The sequence below is a fragment of the Parasteatoda tepidariorum genome, chromosome 9 (genome assembly GCF_043381705.1).
Source record: "Parasteatoda tepidariorum isolate YZ-2023 chromosome 9, CAS_Ptep_4.0, whole genome shotgun sequence".
Taxonomy (NCBI): Eukaryota; Metazoa; Arthropoda; class Arachnida; order Araneae; family Theridiidae; genus Parasteatoda; species Parasteatoda tepidariorum.
Window position 1 is genome coordinate 48,543,727 of NC_092212.1, and position 20,412 is coordinate 48,564,138.

At 32.3% G+C, this 20,412-nt stretch overlaps 1 protein-coding gene across 1 annotated transcript in view; it reads right to left on the bottom strand.

The window, feature by feature from the left end:
• Window positions 1–20,412, bottom strand: part of LOC107450965 (fatty-acid amide hydrolase 2-A) — a 32,923-nt gene that overhangs the window by 6,056 nt on the left and 6,455 nt on the right. Inside the window, exons 3-9 of the mRNA XM_071185807.1 lie at window positions 17,574–17,793; window positions 15,343–15,552; window positions 12,641–12,760; window positions 11,304–11,458; window positions 8,978–9,073; window positions 7,732–7,944; window positions 6,040–6,106 (exon numbers count right to left, since the gene is read on the bottom strand). Coding sequence (XP_071041908.1) covers window positions 6,040–6,106; window positions 7,732–7,944; window positions 8,978–9,073; window positions 11,304–11,458; window positions 12,641–12,760; window positions 15,343–15,552; window positions 17,574–17,793 — 1,081 coding nt within the window. The remainder of the gene's footprint in view (window positions 1–6,039; window positions 6,107–7,731; window positions 7,945–8,977; window positions 9,074–11,303; window positions 11,459–12,640; window positions 12,761–15,342; window positions 15,553–17,573; window positions 17,794–20,412) is intronic.

Here is a 20,412-nt window from a genome sequence, read left to right on the forward strand (position 1 = left end):
TGCGAAGCGTTCTATTTACATATCTGAAGGTTGCCACCTTTTTATAAGAAAGTTAAACTATTCTCAGCTGTAATAAAATCAAACTTATGCGAACCTTACACAAAAAACAATTCTCATTCGAAAAAAGATAGGGGTTAGTTATATTCTGTTACCAAGTTGCCTGATAGTTATTTAATACGAAATAAAAAAAATTCTTGGAGTGATAAAGGTTTGAAACATATTTAATGATACAAAACACTCTTCTCCCGAGCTACCCTTAAGACTGGGATTACTCCCTAGGCCCTAATTTGGTGTTGAGAATCGAGTTTGTTGCCATAAAATACATTTTTCTAAATATCAATCATGCCTTTTTTTTATTATTTCGAACTGACTTTCACTTCTCAAAATTAAATATGTCCATTTTTAATAATTTGTTCCGCATATCAATTTTGAGTATGCAACTCCAACTGTAATTTAAAATTTCAAAAATCTGCTGGTTAAATTAAGATACTTTTTATGCAAAAATTCAAATCTCTTGGGGTTTCGTTTTCAGGGGTTTAAAGTTTAATCTCATCATATTCTTGGAGGTAAGGTGGATGTCGAGTTTGGTATCATTAAATGCATTTATAAAAATATCTTAGATGTTTTTTTTAAATTTCTTTAGATTATTTAACTTTTCGAATTACGAACTTATTATTAACTATTCGAGACGGTCCCGTCATAAATGCATTTGTACAGAATCAAGATCGTAAAATATTAAAAGCGGTAGCTCAAATGTCTACATGGCTGATTTAACAGACATATTTTTGTTAATGCTTTAATTCCAGCAGCATACCCTCCAACTGCTACGGAATTTCCGTAGTTTCAGAAATCTTCTTTTCAGACGGTAGCAAAATTAATGTCTTAATATTTAAAAAAAATTAATTTTAGCTTAACTTGTCCACTATCACTTATAAAAGTGCAGGCCATATGGCTAGATTCTTAAGTTCTGATAAAAGTTTTATGAGAGATCCATTTGCTTTAAAAATTTCTACTTTGGTTCGCTTCCACTAGAAAGAATTATTTTCAAAATCCTCATAAGTTGGAGGGTATGCAGCAGTATTAGTCGAAGTGCAATTATGTAACTTTTATTTTGAACTAAGTTGTGGTAAATTAAATAAATAAACATATTACTTCCCCGGCAACTAATAATCTGCAAAAGAAATAGCATACCTGCCAACTTTTAATCCCTTCCATTATGATTTTTCCCAGTGGTAGTAACATGGAATTAAAATTTCGATTGTAAGCAGAAAAATACGTTGTATTTGAAGAAACATCAGCTGACAACCATGATTTGACTTGACTTGATAGGAATTGGAGCGAAGTACCTGCCCGCGGAGCGGGCATCTCACTTCTTCATCTGGTCATAATGATAGTAGTTGTGACTATTGGCATGGGGACAACCATGATATCAACGCATTTTAGTATATATGCTTAATTTTTTTAAGAATAGTGGTGATCAAAAACATTTAAAACTAAAGTTTATAAATGAAAATATAGTATATATTTACTACCACTTTAAATATAAAATAAAATTTTACTGCAAATGCGTAAAAGTTGGCAGGTATGAAAAGTTTGCCATGGTTATCCCCACTTCGAGAATGCATATATGACTTGAAGAGGTTTACAGATGCATACTTGCCAATTTTTAATCCCTTTTATTATCATTTTTCCCAGTGGTATTAAAACTTTAATTTTAAGCAGACAAATACGTGAACTTAAAAAAACTTAAGTTGACAACCACGATAGTAACGCATATTAATATATGTGCTTCATTTTTGTAAGAATAGTGGTGATCAAAATCATTTAAAAATTAAGTTTATAAAAGAAAAAATAGTATATATTTACTACCACTTTAAATATGAAAATAAAATCTTCCGGAAGAGTTGGCAGGTATGCAGATGCCATTTTTGCGTGATATTTGATATAGCTGTCAACAAGTACGGAATATCCGTAGTATTTCATTTTAATATTTAAAATGGTAATAATTCATGAAAAATTTCTTCTTAATTTTTGGATTGATAAATTTTATTTAATATGATTTTAATTACCACTAAATGCAAATAAATCAATCTTATATCTTAGAGCAAATTAACGAATCGAAAATGAGTGTTAAGCCATAATGGTTTTTTAAAGTTAACTCTACCTACTCTTACATTTCAACTAGTCATTAACTACCACTAGGGAAATTCTGACTCGGAAATAATTTTGCAAGTCTGAGTCTGAGCAATCTCATAATTTTTGAATACCCTGTTTAATTTAATTTAAAGTAGTTAATTGTAAATAACCAGACATGATATTTAGAGATGTTCTTTATCTTTAATCTAATACTCACTGCGTGACCCACGCGACTTATAATTCTTTCTGATATGGTTTTCTAAAGTTATGAATAAAACTAATATATTATTCGGCTATGCGTATTTCTATGCTTTTTAGCTATGCGCATTGCTATGCTTTTTAGCTATGCATAATTATCATCTTCAGGATGCACAATCTGCTTCAGAGATGACCCACACAGAAAAAACGATCTTTGCTTATTAATACTACATATTTTTACTTAATGAATATTTTACATAATGAATATTTACATTTACACAAATGAGTACTTTTACATCAATTGATAATATTTTAATTATTTCTTCAAGAAATAAGAACAACATCAGAAAACGTAATCTTAAATATTAAAAGAGAGTGTGTTAAAAGTTCGAAGATTACATGATTAAAAATTCAAAGGCTAAAAAGTGCATATGATGTTTTCAAAATATATTTATAATATTGTCGACTGAAGTTTTGGCATTTTTCTTTATTAAATTTAAATTAAAGCAGATTTTAAATTCTCTGTGAGGATAAGCAAATTTTAATAGCTTTTACTGTATATAAATGACTGACATCTTTAATTTTTAAATAAATTTTTAACCCTTTACACTCCAATGTCGCTTCTGAGGCTTGATCAACAGCTACCACTCTAAAATTAAAAATGTTTATATGTTAATAATTAATAATCATGCATTAAGAATTTAAAAATTATGTAAAAAAAACTGTTATTATGAATTCTAAAAGAGCTACAATAGTTCAAAATGTATTGTAAACTACCCGGAATGCAAAGGGTTACACTACAATTACTTTGATCAATGTTTACGTTCAAGAAGTTTTTTTTAAATAAAACATGTTATAAAATTATTTATAAAGTATCAAAATGAAAAAAAAAAGTTGCATATTTTGACAACTTAAATCAGTACTTATATATTTTGAAGTTTTAATCAGAACTCCAGACTATGCTTTTAAATTTTATTGAAATTAGTTTGAAATCTGCTATATAATAGACGTGTAGTTTTAATGCAATTCATTTTTTGATTTCATATCAAGTCAGGGATGCCACTGGTAACTAAAATTGTAAGAAGTGGTGGAAACTCAATTCATCGATATATAGGCAGATCTCTAAAACCTTTAACTTTTGATAATAAAAAAAAATAATAATAAATAATAGGCACACTATTTTTACACCTCCAGAATTGTTTGAAAATGTATATAATATCAGAAAATAATCGTGAACATCGAAAATTTTGATGCCCTCATAAGTATATACGAAAAATTAAAATTTTTGATCTAATTTTTCTAGGTTTATATACATTTCTTTAAAAATCTTAAAAACGACAAAAGTATTATTTATTTAATAAACATATAAATCTATTGAATCTATTTTTCTTTTATTGAGCAATTTTTTCTTTTTAATAATTTCATCCATATTTACCCTTCATTTTTAATCAAAAATTATTAGTATCATAAATGAATTGAAACATTTTGATATTAAGTTAAATTGTTATAAAATGTATAAAAAGGCTTCCTTTAATTATTTTCAGTAAAAAAAATATACTCAATTAGTAAAACAGGGGGAAAAAACTAAGTTCTGATAGGTTAAATTCAATTAATTAATCCTGATGTTACGGTTTGACAGGGTTACGGTCTGAACAACCTAGAGAATAGATCGAAAACTTTACTCAGATGCAACGCAATGCGATGCACGCAACACCGAAAATAAATTAGGCAATGACAAACGTGTGATCAAAATTTTGATTGATTTTAACTTTTACTTTTTAGATCTTGACATTGTAACTGTAACCTCACCGATTAATTTTAATTTTTTGTTTGTACTTATAAGGGCATCAAAATTTTCGATGTTCACGATTATTTTCTGATATTTTATACATTTTCAAACAATTCTGGAGGCGTAAAAATAGTGTGCCTATTATTTTTTATTATTATCAAAAGTTAATGGTTTTAGAGATCTGCCCATATATTCAATTATGCAATTTTAACTACTTACATTTCCAATTATTTATATTTATAAAAAAAACTTTTTTACATATATTTTCATTTATTGTAGTAATACTGTTATGTTATTCATTCGATTTATTTCGTGTTTCTATATACTACCGCCTGGCATGTAGCTTTTTATTAATATATTTCTCTCTCTCTCAGCTTTTACTCTCATAATTCAACTATTTTGAACTAGGTGCTTGCCATTGTTTTTCCATACACTTTCATCCCCTCCATTTTATCTCTTACTAAATACACGTTAGTTTTTATAATTCATGACTCATAATTCCGTTGAATAAGATGATACCGCCTTCCGCGTCTGGTACTTATTTCCTGGATTCTTCGTAACTCATAACTATCACCCTATTTCAATCGGAAACTGAAAGGATTATGCTTGAAATATTTAATGATTTTAGTCACTTTATTATAGATTTTTGTTATCTATTTATCTCCACTTTTGATATTTTTAGTAGCATGTCTGAAAAATCCACACATTGGTCCACGACTGAGATTCTATATACATACCTGCCAACTTTTAATCCCTTCCATTATGGTGTTTCCCAGTGGTATTAAAATGGAATTAAAATTTCAATTTTAAGCAAAAAAATACGTCGTATTTGAAAAACCTTAAGCTGACGCATATTAATATATATGCTCAATTTTCTTAAGAATAGTGGTGATTAAAATCATGTAAAAATTAAGTTTATAAAAGAGAAAAATAGTATAGATTTTCTACCACTTTAAATATAAAAACAAAATTTTAAGCCAAATGCGTAAAAGTTGGCAGGTATGTATATATCATCATCATCATATCTGGCTAGACAGCCCAGGGTGGGCCAGTGCCTTCCTTTGAATTCGAATCCACTTCTCTCTACTTTTGACACTTGTTCGCCAGTTTTTCTCCTTTAGAGTAAGGAAATCAGTCTCAATTAAATCCAGCCATCTCAGCCTGGGTCTACCTCTTTTCCTGTTCGTTAGGGGTTTGTGTAATAGGATTTTCTTTAAAATTTGAGTCATCATTCCTTCTGAAAATGTGAGCTGCCCAGTTCATTCGATTTATTTTAATGAATTTCACAATATCTGGCTCTCTGTAGATTTTATATAGTTCAGTATTATATCGTCTTCTCCAGGAATTATTTATTTTTATCCCACCAAGGATGGCCCTCAAAACTTTTCTCTCAAAAATGGCAATTGGCTCAAAAATGGCTTGATGTATATATATCAAGATTGAAAAGAACAATAACTGGAAAAATAGACATTTAATTCTAACTTTCTTTCAAAAAAATAAATTATTTATAACTACCGAGAATATTTAAGAATTATAAAATATATATAATACTGCTTTGATTGCATGAACTAGAATTCAACATAAAATTATTAATATGCTTTACCGTCAACGCTTCCTATAACTGAAAGCTTCCACACTGTAGTCCGATCAGACCACTATTAAGGATATCCACTTCCCGAACGCGTCATTTAATACAAAATCTAGTTAAAATAAGAAAGTGGTAGCAAATATATGACTAAAAATTTGTTTTATTTATGAATATTATTAGTTTGCCTTATTCACTTGTCAACCACTACAGATTCAATTCTCAAATATATATGATAAATTTCTGTCCATTACTTTTATAAAAGGTTTTGGGTTCTTGCGCACAACTGGTTCACTTTTTAAATTGTCTGCGCGGACTACTTATAAAAGACCGTGTGGAGGCTTTTCGATGTAGGAGGCGATGACACAGTGCAGATGACTCGGTTGATGCAATGCCTCCTAGAAAAGAGAAGACCTCATCACAGGATACCATAAACAGGAAATTTGATCCTTTAGTAGTCCAAACGCAATGACATGTTATCGTATTAACCACCATTGCGCAGCTTAGTAGCCCACCAGGATGCAGTGACATCTTTCTTATTTTTCATTCACTGCGCAGTTTATGTACGTTACGTCGGACAATTAAAGTGATCCGTGCTGGGGCCTTCTTTCTTCTAGGAGGTGTTGATTGGTGGTGCTTCATGGCAAATACCGTACTAACAAAAATATCCACGATCCAGTGTGAAGTAGTAAATAATGATTAATGTTTTAAAAAGAAAATTTCTCTCGACAATCAATTATAAATTAAATGGGTTGACTTCCAAATTATTCCTTTATCAGTTTTAATTCCAGGTCTGTGTTCAACAATCGAAGGCTACATTTGCCTCAAATTTTATGCTCTAAGATCAAAGAGTTGCATTCCTTATTTTTATGACCACTGTGAGTTGAACAACGATTGTCAAGTGTTGAAATAGATTACATAATTAAAGAGAATTTAGTACACTCTATTGGTGATCATCTTAAAAAATTTAAAGCTCTTAAATCAGTCCATAATATGTTGGAATTTGTTTATAACATGTTAATATATCCTGTAGACTACATACATTTTTGCATTGTCATGGGGAGAGTGTTTCGAGATGACTGTCTTTAATATACAGTAGACCTTCCAAACACTTTAATCAGCTCTTCAGCTTGCCCCGAAAATCATTATTCATAAGAAGCTTACAAGCATCAATATTAAGTTCTTATGAATTTTGTCTTGCCCAGTATTCATCATTAAAGAAATGCATACTAAAATTCAACAAATGCATACATTTGTGTTGAAAAGTAATTTCTTCAGACAATTTTTAAAGCATAGCTTCCAACTTGTCGCTTAACTCTCCTCTCATCAATCGATTATTGTTTCTATGAAATTCTTAGTAACCATTATTAAGCTCTATAGATACCATTTCATGCTCATCGTAAGAATGTGTTTCAAAATTCATCAAATTATCTGTAAGATGAAAATTAATGCAGTTATGGAAGTTCAGCTAGGTGGAATCCACCCTCCAATTTATCAAATGTATCTGTAAGGTGAAAATTATAGCAGTTATAGAAGTTCAGCTTGGTGGAATCCACCCTCCAATTCATCAAATGTAAGGTGAAAATTATAGAAGTTCAGCTTGGTGGAATCCACCCTCCAATTCATCAAATGTAAGGTGAAAATTATAGAAGTTCAGCTTGGTGGAATCCACCCTCCAAACACTTTATTTAACTCCTCTGCACAGGCCAAAGACAATGGATCATTATTCATTTTGGCAACAATCTGCATTCCCTGAGGCATACCGTTCGGGTGCAGACCAAGGGGACATTGAGTAGCGGGCAGTCCAAGAAAGTTAAAGATGCCCGTAAAGCAAGTACTAAATATATGCGGTATCATTTCATAGTAATAAGGGGCTGTGAAGGGAAATGTGGGGTAAAAAAAAACACCGAATTTTCATCTAATAAATTCTCGAACTTCTGATTTATCTTCTCCAGAAGAGCATGAGAGAGTGGAACGTTTTCATCAGAGTAAAATATAGGGTATTTTCCAAATCCAAGTTCTATAATATTCCAAAGAGGCTGGAGGACCCTGTAGTAAATTTTAAGAGCTCCAGGACTCCATTTAAGTGTTTAAGTTTTCCAGCTGTCATCATCTCTACCAGGTTCGGAATGTCACCGAGCAAAAGATGAAAATTGATTATATTTGACATACTCAAAAGCTTTATGTTGACTTCTTCTGCTACTACACCATACGTTTCGGTAAAGTAGTTGATAGCCTGAAAAAAGTAAAAAAAGAATTTAGGGTGATAAAAATTTACTTGCATTAAATAATATAATCAAAATCAGTTTGTATCCAGCTAAAATGTTTAATGTCGTCATTAGTCCAAGAATTATAAAATACTTTTTTAACAATTTACACTTTGATAAAATATTTAGCAGTTTTTCACTTGTTAAAGCTGCATTCATGTCACATTTATTTATTTTTTTTATCGGCGATGTTGAAAACCTGTTCAATATTGAATTTTCGGCAACAATATTCAACTCAGTAGCCTCTTAAACGTAAGTACAATCAAAAAGACACGATAGCTCCTGAATAAATCAGTGGTACAAGCTCATCTTCGTTCATGACATTTTGACGAAAACTACCCGCATTTGCGTTAAGAAGAAAGTTTCGAAAATCTCCCACGGTTAAACCTGGGATAAAGGGACTCTAACCCCTCATCCGTCTACTTGCTTTTCGTTAGAACAATGGGTGGTACGTAACAGCATAAAAATTGACCAGCCGTCGATGGGATTCAAATCTGGGTAACCTTATTGGGGTTGAGAGCGTTTTCTGAGCCATTCCATAAGCTTTTTACTTCTGCTCTATATATTCGTAATCAAGTCAAAGTCAAGCATCCAAATATAGCAGATGGGGCTTCGAACCTTAAGACATTTTCAACGTTTTGCAGTAATTATCATTTCTTTCAGAATTTGACTCAAGAATTTATTAGTTTTTCTTCCACTGTTTATGATTTTTTTCATGCATAATAAGTATTTTGTGATAATTAGAGTAGTTAACACAGAATGTAAAATTGAAGATGTCAATATTAAAAGGGGGTATGCTAGAAATCTGCAAGAAAAACCAAAAAACCTGTGTCGATTGTATTTGTTTTAATTGCTTCCAAATTGTTAGATTCTCTTCTGTAGGCAGTCAAGAGAAATACTCGATATTTCAATGATATTCCGAAACCAACAAAAATCTTAATTTCTTAAAAATGTTACATACCCTCTATTAGCATTGACTGTTACAATTATTAGTTTAATTACCTTTTTCATAGCATTAACAATTTCTTTATCAACGGGCTGAACAACAGGATCTTTGAGGTTAAATTGGTAATAAATCTTTAATTTCTTGAAATTAACCTAAAAAAGGAAATATAGTTTTAAAAAAATTTTTATTAATGTATGATACAAGAAAAGACGTCGACCAATGAACATTTTATCTGTATTTGAAGTTAAATTTAAAGTTGTTAAAATATTTTTAAACTTTAGAATAAATAATTACATGCACTTAAGAATAAGTAATTACTTGCTGTAATTACATGCATCAATGCAGTAAGCCTTAATAAAAACATTATTTAAAGCATAACTGAGTTTATTAAACTATGGCACAAGTACTGAAATATACCAGAACTATCAGCTAATATTTATAAGACAGTTTCCTTTTCCAAAAACATACATTGTGGTAAGACAATTATTTCAATTTTTTCATTTGTCTAGAAGAATTGAAAGATTGCCTTCCACAATAATTTATTAATGATTTAAGTTTCTATGACTAGATCTAGAACTGTAAGGAGCAGGGACATTTTGACATAAAATGGTATCAAACAGTTGAAGTTAGCCATTTAGTTGAATAGCATATTATACCACTTTCTTCATGAAGCAACTTTTTTTATACCAGTTCAATATAAAAAGTCGGGATAAAACGTGGTAAGCCTATAGGGCAAGTATTTATTCGTGTGTTCCTGTTTTCAAAATGTAGGAGAATCAGCAATAATCATAAAGATTTTCATGTTAAGTTCTTGTCAATTTTATTGTGGGTTTTGGTTGCACATCAGAAGGCTGATGGTGAGTCTGTAACTTTATGAATGCTGGTGCTATACCACCTTCGCAACATTCTAGTTATTCCAAAAGTATCGCTTGCAGTCAATTGGGAGACTAAGGTTAAAACTTGCAATTTAGTTTAATAGTATATATTATACCACTTTTTTCATTAATTTTTTTCATCATTCACTTTTCATGTAAAAATTAAATCTTCCTACAAAATTGGTCAAGTTTGTTCTGTTACTTAATTGATATCAAAACAAAGGACCGTACAACTAAACAGATGGAGAAAGGGCCCCTTTGTGGTCTCTGACTTCCAGCTCAAATTGCATGACTATGCTACTATGATACTGTAACCAATAAAGATTAAAACAATCGGTTACATAATGCAATTTAGGTAGTAGGTCATTCAAAATACTTAACAAAAATAATCGGGGACTGTTATAAATCATTTGAATTTAATTTTTGCTGAAGTTCTTCAATACCTCAGAAAACTATTTTCAAAAATTTTCACCAAGAAGTTCGAAAGAAATTTTTTTTCATTTTGTTAAAAATTCGCTTATGTTGTTGTTGTCGTTGTAGTTAATTTACGTCACACTAGAGCTGCACGATGGGCTATTGGCGACAGTGTGGGAAGCACCCCTGAGGATGATCCGAAGATATGCCATCACAATTTTGATCCTCTGCAGAGGGGATGGCACCCCCGCTTCGGTAGCCCGACGACCTACACGCGAAGTCGAGCACTTTACGGTAGAACAGTTTAACGGGGACCAATACCGCACACCCTCAGTCCCTACTTAGACTGATCCAAGTGGTCACCCACCCGCACACTGACCGTAGCCAGTGATGCTTGACTTCGGTGATCTGCTGGGAACCGTGTCTTAACGATCAGTCCACTGCGGGACAATAATCCGCTTATGACTGCCAGGATATCCTGGTTGGTAGGGCGTTGGGCCCAGCTCCGAGAGATCATGGGCCGACGAACGAAGAATTCCCGTCTAGTAAATGGTGACCACCGAAGAAGTTTAACGGATACAATTTTTATAATGAATTGCTTCTTCGTCAAGAAAATATTAATTGCAGTGAATTGTTTATTGTTGAGAACAGATTAACTCCACCCGAATATTATCTATTATTGAAATTGTTCTCCTACCAGTATTTTCTCTTTTCCGTCTCGCTTTCAGGCCTAATACGAGCATGCAAGAGACAAAAATTTATTCCTCTCTAACTTGAGCGATATGAGTTCCTTTGGCTTTATTAATTGTGCTTAATCTTTTACTGAACGGTTTTAAATCTCTGAATATTTAAAATTCTATTAATTTTAAAAATGGTATATTAAAATACTTGAAATAATAATGAATTGTGTTGATCCCGAATGTCTTTTTTTCACAAAGATAAAATTCAAGAATAAAATAAATGAGTTAAGAGTCTTTATCTTTTTCGAAATAATTCATGGGAATTGTTTGTTCTTAATGAGTTAAGATCAAAATCTATTTTTATTTTGTTTTACGATTGTATTATATGAAAGATTATGAGAAATATTTTATACCGGTTGACCAAATTTTATCTTTTGTGCATTTCTTGATGTGAGAACATTCATCATTGTTATCAGATCTTCTGCATATCTACACATCGGTCCGGTGCTAAGGTATTGAAATGTTTTCAGATTCGGTGCCGGAAAACATCCAGTATTTGGAACTAAATCTAAGAAACAGCAAATATTATTCTGAGAAAGAAACATTGATTAATTCTACGTAATTAAAATTATTGGTTGCACTGAGGAACAAATATTTTTGTTTGCATTTTTACGAGTATTTGATATTACCTAATACCAAATACTTTAGTATTTAATATTAGGTAATATCAAATACTGTATGTGGGGATTTCAGATCAGAAATTAACTCTATTCAGAAAGTTACAGATTTTTTTCAAAACGGTGTTTATTTTTTGTCAGAATGTACAAGTTTGTTAAGAAAGTGTATGCTTGTATATGCACATGTAAACTTGTTTGGTTCTTTTAAAATAACACTTTGAAAAAAGGCATCACCTTAACTGTCAGCATTGTAAACTCAAATGTATTATCGCCTTCTTTCAACCATTCCCTACGTAGCAGAGTAGTAGGCACTTAGTATTCACTAGAGTGAATTTTAAAAAAACCCTGGTTAATAATTTATTATTGAGTTGCATAAAAACTGTGGCTTATGCAGAGAGAAACCAATTGCAGATTCGAAATCAATGACACGAAACTATTTCATATCCGATCAAAAATATTATGCTAGAAAAACAAAATAAAAAAATTGTTCCCCAGTGTCATTATTACTACATTTTTCCTAGATTGCTTCCGTTTTTTTTTTTTTTCTATTTATACAATTCTATTTATTCAATTTTCGAATATCATTTTTTTCTATTTATTCAAATAGTTCTATTTCTAATTAACTTGGTAATTGTCCTAGCTTCATTTCCAAATATTAAACTGGTCATCGAGTTAATTTCTGTGTTTTAAAATTGTGCTACTCAGTTTTATGATTTTACCACAGATAAAGTTAATTCCGTATTCTTCGGATAAAAATTATATTCCGTATTCTAAGGATAAAAATTATATATTAAACGGATAAAAATTATTTGGATCACAAAACCTGCGCACTTTGTCTTTCTAAAATTACTATTGCAGGTACCATTTTTTTTACTATACTATTAATAAGCTATTAAGAATAAATTTCAGAAATTAGCAGGAGAAATTTTTACAAACTCGTGAGAGTTTTTAATATCGCAAAAAAGTTAAAAAATATTTTTTTCATAAGTATTTTTTATTTTAAAGACATTGAAATTAATGAAAAATTTTATTAAATATTTTAGTTTGGATCACAATGTATGTTAGAAGAATACCTCGAGAAGGCTTGTGAGAAAAAACACCAGTGAAAAGTGTCGGAACTCTAACACTTCCTGTAACATCATTGCCCAATCCAATAACAGTACCTGCAGCTCCCAATAAAGCACTTTCACCACCTGTAATACATAAAGAATAAAAAGAAATTCATAAAATTGTGAAACAAATATATCTCCAATTAAAGAAGAAAAGCTGGTTTTCAAGAGGAGTAAAATATGTTTTTCCTATTCTTAGTAATAAAATATACAATACAATTCATTTAACACGGTCACGCTAAATTGTCTCATCTTGGCAGAGCACCGGAGTAAAAACTGGTAACAATAAATTTCATTTTTTAGATTTTGTCCGGGAATAATAAAAATCCATAACTACCAATTGTTTTTAACGGATGCAACATTTATAATGAATTACTTCTTCGCCGTGATAAATTTCCTTACAGTGAATTGTTATTGTTGAGAATAGATTAACTCCTCCCGAATATTATCTAATATTGAAATAGTTCTTCTACCAGTATTTTACCCGTACCAGTATTTTCCCGTGCCAATATTTTCACTTTTCCCGGCGTGAGCGTGTTAATCAATGGTGAGAAACACTTTGTATACATGTTCAAAGGTGCCAACTTGCTCCGGACAGCAAATATATATTTTAAAGTGGTAGTTTATAAATTGTAATTCTTGGTTTAATAAATTCAATTTAGTAGATTTTTATCCACCACTATTTCTAAATAATTCGTAGGCTTATATAATTCACCACTTTATTACAGTTATTTCATGTAAGCACAAGCAGCCTGTCACTGATTACAAATCCTTCTTCAGAACCCCAAAATGGAACTCAGACTTAAACGTTTACTCTTCATCTCGATGATCCGTCCCATCCTAACTTATGCTTCTCCAGCTTGGTGCAAAATCTCCACATCACTCCATAAAAAACTCAAAATATGCCAGAATAAAATCCTTAGGAAAATAACAAAAGCAAGATGGTTTATCCGCAATAAAAACATACATCGCGACCTCAGCATAGATTTTTCAGATCACCATATTGCAAAGTTAAATTTCAGATTTTTCGAAAAGACCATAAATTGTGACACCGAAGGATTCAACGAAATTTTTACTTTTGAAAACTTAAGAGAAGACATACACCTCAAACCGATGGCAGCTCATTTTTGTAGTGACGTAATTTTAACTAAAATACAAAATATTTAATTTCCTTTTATTCCAATTACCAGAAAGAACCACCTAGACCACAATACAAGACGAATGGGAAAAAGGCCGCTAACAGCCCAGGCGCCCAGATATATTTCGATGATGATGACAGTTATATCACGTTAAATCTTTTAAAATATTTGCAAAATAAATACAAATGTTTGCAAATTTTAGTTTGTAGTTATTTACCTTTTTTTAAATTATTTTGGCGTGTCCGGAGCAGTTGGTATCTCTGCATGTTATAACCATACCCTCCAACTTATGAGGATTTTGAAAATAATTCTTTCTAGTGGTAGCGAACCAAAGTAGAAATTTTTTAAGCAAACGGATCTCTCATAAAACTTTTATCAGAACTTAAGAATCTAGCCATATGGCCTGCACTTTTATAAGTAATAGTGGACAAGTTACGCTAAAATTAAATTTTTTTAAATATTAAGACATTAATTTTGCTACCGTCAGAAAAGAAGATTTCTGAAACTACGGAAATTCCGTAGCAGTTGGAGGGTATGGATAACTGTTAAAAATATATTTGGATATTGAAACTTTCCCGAAAACAAACTAAAGCAAAATAATTGACTTTCCAGTTTTTATTCTTTTCTTTTTTGATACATATAAGGCTTCAGCCCTACTTAGAATATGCCTGTTAAAATTCCAGATGAATGGGATAGGGGTCGCTTCGCGGCCCAGGTGCCCAATAAAATCAAAACACTAGGACTAGAAGATGCCTCCGAAATATCCTATTTAGATTTAAATAATGGCTACATGGGAATTCATTAGCCTGGTTGAAATCCCACGTCAATTTTTTTTTATAACCGCCGTTTGACAGCTGACCCAATTTCTGAGTTTACGACTACTAATGATCAACTCCGTAGACTTGTTACTTTGAACCGAATTTGGAAGACAAGAAAACCCTTGAATCAAGTATTTGAAGAAATTTACTTTCGTGGAGAACTTTTTTGATGGAACTAACCCGCATTTGCATATATGGAGAGGAAATTCGCGAAAACCTCCCACAGTTAGGCTGACAGCAAGGAAACCCTAACTCATAACCCATGATACCGCTGGGGACATTTTGAGTCCAAACTGTGGCGGTGCGAGACTGAAACAGAATTCGTATCGACCAGCTATCGAACTCGGATCACCTCACTGGGAGGTCACAACGCTAGATCCCCTGAGCTACCACGACACATCCGACTACAGTGGGAGTTTTATTAGCAGTAGGGTGACACTTTGAAATGCAGCGAAAAGTGCTGCCATGAGCTAAAATGGCGCAACAAGAATTTTAAGAATATTAAGAATTTTTAAAACGCAATTTTAACATTAAAAGGTCTGGTAGGACTCAAATTCACGATAAATATATTTTGAGATAGTATGGTGGTCACAAGGGTATGCACTGATTAAGATTTATTTCTTTTTTTTGGCTAAGATTCGTAAATTTGCAGGAGCCCTGATTACAGGTTCACAACAAAAGTTATTTTAGAACAGATCAAAGCACAAACCACTGCTTCCTCCGGGTGTTCTGTGAGTGTCATAAGGATTGCATGTTTTTCCATACAAAGGATTAATGGTGTCAAATCCAAGTCCTAACTCAGCTGAATTTGTTGTTGCCAGCACTATTGCCCCAGCATTTTTCATCAGAGTAATAGTTGGTGCATCATCTGCAGCAATCACATCTTTGAAAAGCGTGGACCCAGCTGAACTGTGAAGTCCTAGTACGACAAAAAGATTTTTCAAAGAAAGATATATAAGTTACGTAATGTGATTGACTAAACATTATAAGATATTTTGTGATCTTTATTAATTAATATGAGGTGGGTCTATCTAAAGAAAACATATTTTAAGGATTGTTTTCAGTGCTGCTTGTATATAGATGCTACAACATTCTGTTACCCTGAATTTACTTCGAAAATCAGGTTAAGAGGATGTTCAACCAAGGAAGAAAACCCTCACGGGGAATTCTCTTTCACTTCTGCGAGCAATTTCAAAACTTAAGTTTCGAAAAAATGAGTTCAAACATACCTAGAATAACCGATGAAGTTTCAAACTCAAAAAAAAAAAACATAAACAAACAAATTATGAAAGGATTACTTAGGTTTACGTTGTGGGGAAGTTCTCCAATAACTTGCTTGCATATAGATATTTTGTATATATTTTTGAAATATTCGAAACTTCAGGGATTGTTATATCTGACTTCACTTTTCTCCAAACTTTAAATTTTAATATACCAGTTAAAATGAAACAGAATTTGCGATAAAAGGTTTCTCTCGTGGTATTGCGTCCTCTTAAAAGAATTATAGCAAAAATAAAATTGAGTTAAATGCGAGACTTAAAAACTAGACAAATGGGTAGTGCAATTTTATCTCTTGAATAATGCAATACTTACAATGCGAGACAAATTTCTTTATTTCCGAATATAATCGGGGTGAAAACATCTTGCTTGTTTTCGTATGCCTGTTTAGGCAGAGGGGTGCGATTGTTCTTGTTTTCCAGTGGCGCCATCTATGGCCAAGAATTCGACTTCTGCCAACCCATACGTCACACCCGTTTGTTGGGCGGACTCATTCATACATTCACAGATCGTAATTTTGACCTGAATCAGAGAACTATCAATCTCCAATTCAGTACCCCCAGAGGCATTGATTTGTTGTGGGAACATGGAGGACTTTGAGACTCGACAGATTTAACGTGCATCAGTCACCATTTACTACACGGACAGTCTTCGGCGGAGTGGGTTCGAACTCATGAACTCTCGAACATGGACCCATCGCCCTACCGACCAGGCTATCCCGGCCTGAAAAAATCTTATATACCATATATGGTATTCTCCAATCCCTCTCAGGAATTTTCTTAATTAAGAAAACATATGTATCGTAGCACTAAGGTGTCCCTTTTATTATTTTAACTTTTTTCTTCAGGTTAAGTTTATAACACCGTTTGATCAGCCTACCTTGAGTGCGCAAAGCAGTTAGCTTTTGCACAGTATCCCAGCTTTTGTTATGCTAAAATCTTCACTCAATCCATATAATCTATAACTCAAAGCAACTCAAAATGAAGCTATTTTTTTCCTAGTTACTTAAATTTTCTAATCCAACATCAATTCTTTAAATTCAGTAATATGAAGCTTTTAGAGTATCGTATAATAAAAACGTAGCTATTTTAACCGCTAATTTTATACATGCGCTGAAACAACATCATACAAGTGACAATTTTCAAGTTGACATTTCATTTTCACGCAATTTTTATATCTTAGTCTGGGGAAAAAGAATATTGATAACCACTACATAAAAATAATTTTAAACGCATTTATATACAATGAAACTTAGTTGTTGTTGTTGTAAATTTACGTCGCACTAGAGCTGCACAATGGACTATTGGCGACGGTCTGGGAAACATCCCGGAGGATGATTCGAAGACATGCCATCACAATTTTGATCCTCTGCAGAGGGGAATGAAACTTAGTGTTGGTTGCCTAAATTAGCAATGTCGTCAAAGCTTGTTAAGGCATTGACGAAATTGAACTATAATCTGAGCTCTTTAGTTTTCCTTCTCTACTACTGAATGAAATCTTTTGCTGAAAGTGGAACAGTTGACATTTCTGACATCGCCTTACTTTCTATGGAGAACTCAAAAATACACTCGAGAATAAATTTAGAATTTGCTCTGGATTATTTTAATCAAACAATGCAGATTTTATAGTTTTCAGAAACTAAAAATATTGCTATAAAATTACCTTTAACCGTTAAAAGAATTTTCGTAGTAAAAGGAACACCAAGTAATGGTTTTTCTTCTTCCAGCTGTCTCCTTGTATATGTCCCCGATTCAATTAGTTCATCAACTATTTTAGCCTCTTTAATAGCTTCTTGAAATCGATTCTCCGCTACTGCATTGATATATGGTTCAACTTCAATGATTCTTTCAATATAAGCTAGGACTACCTCTTCACTTTTCAACTAAATGAAACAAAAAAGCTTAGAAAACGGAGATCAAATATACACTCTATAACAAATAATCTCACCAAGAAAGAGTTGTCCGATTGAAACGAAAATTGATGGATAGGAAGACAATGTACAGAATATTAAATGATTAAAATTTCAGAACAATTGAATAATTTATTGCAGAGTTACAGTAGCATGTTCAATAAGGTGTCGACCCACCTCTAGCCTGGATACAAGCTGCCACACGGCGTGGCATAGACCGATAAAACTCCCGGATGGTCTCTTGCGGTATTTCCTGCCAAATTCGATCCAATTGTCGAACGAGGTCATCAACATTCCGTGCCAGATGCAATCGCCTTTCCATCATATCCCAGACATGCTCGATGGGAGAGAGATCTGGCAGTCCAAGGAAGAGTTTGACAAGCTTGCAGGCAGTTCATAGCAACAAGTGCCGTATGTGATCTGGCATTGTCCTGCTGAAAAACCAGCCCAGGGCGCTGCAAAACAAACGGTTGTAAAACAGGTCTTAGGATGTCGTCGACGTACCGCTGTACAGTAAGTGTACCTCTAATGACGACCAAAGGGGTCCGGCTGTCAAAGGAAATGGCACCCCAGACCATAATGCCTTGTTGAGGGCCGGTGTGGCGTGCAATAGTGAAGGCAAGATCCCCCCTGTGCCCTGTGCGTCTCCAAATACGTCTTCGATGATCGTCACGACACAGTTGGAAACGGGATTCGTCGCTAAAGACTATACGACCCCAGTCGGCATCATTCCAGCCTGGTCGAGCCAAAACATTCATGCATAAGAAATTTCAAAGCAATTGGATGATTGCTTCTTGGTGCGTCGATTTTTTTGTTATAGAGTGTAATAATAATAACTCAGATAATAAATGCATAGCTGCCAACTTATACGTTTGATGTGAAATATTTCACAAATTGGTAGTGATATAAAAATCAAAGAAGGTAGAATTCTCGAAAAATAAAGCTACTTCTCCCAAACACAGATACCAAACTACATATAAAACACAACCTTGTTAAACTTATCTCGAAGCACTGTGGACCAGAAGACCATGATCTTTGGCCAAAAGTCAAAAATTAAATTTTCAACTAAAATATGCGTAGGCAGTTTTAATATAGCCCAAATTAAGTATTTATAATCATTCCAAACTTTATAACTTACTTTTTGGACCGATAAGAGTACAATGTAATGAAAAATATGTTAATTTTTTTCTTAAATTATAACTTTTAAATTTTTATTTCAGAAATATATACAGGAATTTCACTTTACTGTTTCATTTTTATCAGAGTAATTAGTCTGAAATTATAGTACAATTTTTCAATTTGTTGGATTAGTTAATACTCTTGACAAACTTATAGCTTATATCTTATCATTTGACATTTTACAATGTTTGAATTACTTTCAAAACTTAGTTCCAAAAAGTTCCACGAGGTAATTAGCTAAACTTTTTTTTGTTGTCTTCTTTGATGTTTCTTCTTTCGAAAAAACATGCCCCATTTTGGCCGTATTGCAAAGGTGAACTAAATATACCGAAAAAAAAAATTATGTTTTTTTCCATGTTTTCGCGTTACCTTTGTAATTAATTCGCATTACCTTTGTAATTAATTCGCATTATTTTGTAATAATACTTCTGAAATATAATTTGCTTATCGTTTTTAAAATAAAATTACGAAAATTATTATATTTTTATTGCTATATTTAATTATTTAAACGTACTATATTATTTTTTTTAATGGCGGCTGAAAATGCTCGCCATATTTCAGCCGCCATTTTGCTTTTTTGGGTATTTTTAATGTATTTCAAAATTTCAACTATGAATTCAATTTACCTGCACATAAAAACCCCTTAATAAAACCCCCAAAACTTTTAAGCAAATTTTATCGAAATACTGATTTTGGATACGAAACTTTGGATGCTGGCCCACTGTATGAGGTTGAGATTATGTGAATTAATTTTCGAATTGCTTAATCTTCTTCTTAGTGTTAGCTGCTTCTTCATCTAAAATACTTAGAAATTGGAAACTAATTTCGTTAGAAAACGCAAAACTAAATTTAGTCAATACGTAGTAAAATGATAGTATAATTGAAATATAAAATGACAATTTAAAAAAAGGGATTTTGAGTAGGGAAATAAACTATACCTGCTATTTACAGAACTATTGAGTCATATTTATACCTGAATTACTACACTCTCTTGCCTCTCCTCTCCTGGGCTTCATTGGTGTAGGTGTTGCAGATTTTCGAAGTTGAAATGATTTCGATTTTACTGCATCAATCAGGATTATTTTATTTTCTGAAGTCAAAGGTCACAAGTTCTTTTCGAAAAAGTAGCTTTGTACTATTAGTCTTTTGCCATACCACCCTCTCCTCAGCATATGAGATGTAAAGCGATGAAGTTTACAGGACATAACTAAATATATGTATACTTACCACACAATATACTTGAGGACATTAAATTAAGAGGTTAATATAAAATTAAAGGTATTAAGAGGTATGATATAAAATTAAATGCTAATGTAAACATAAAAACGCACAATTGTTTATCTATTTAAAATAGTTCTATCATTCATGTGGTAAATTTGTTTCTAGACAATAATTGCATCAGTGGGAATAGTT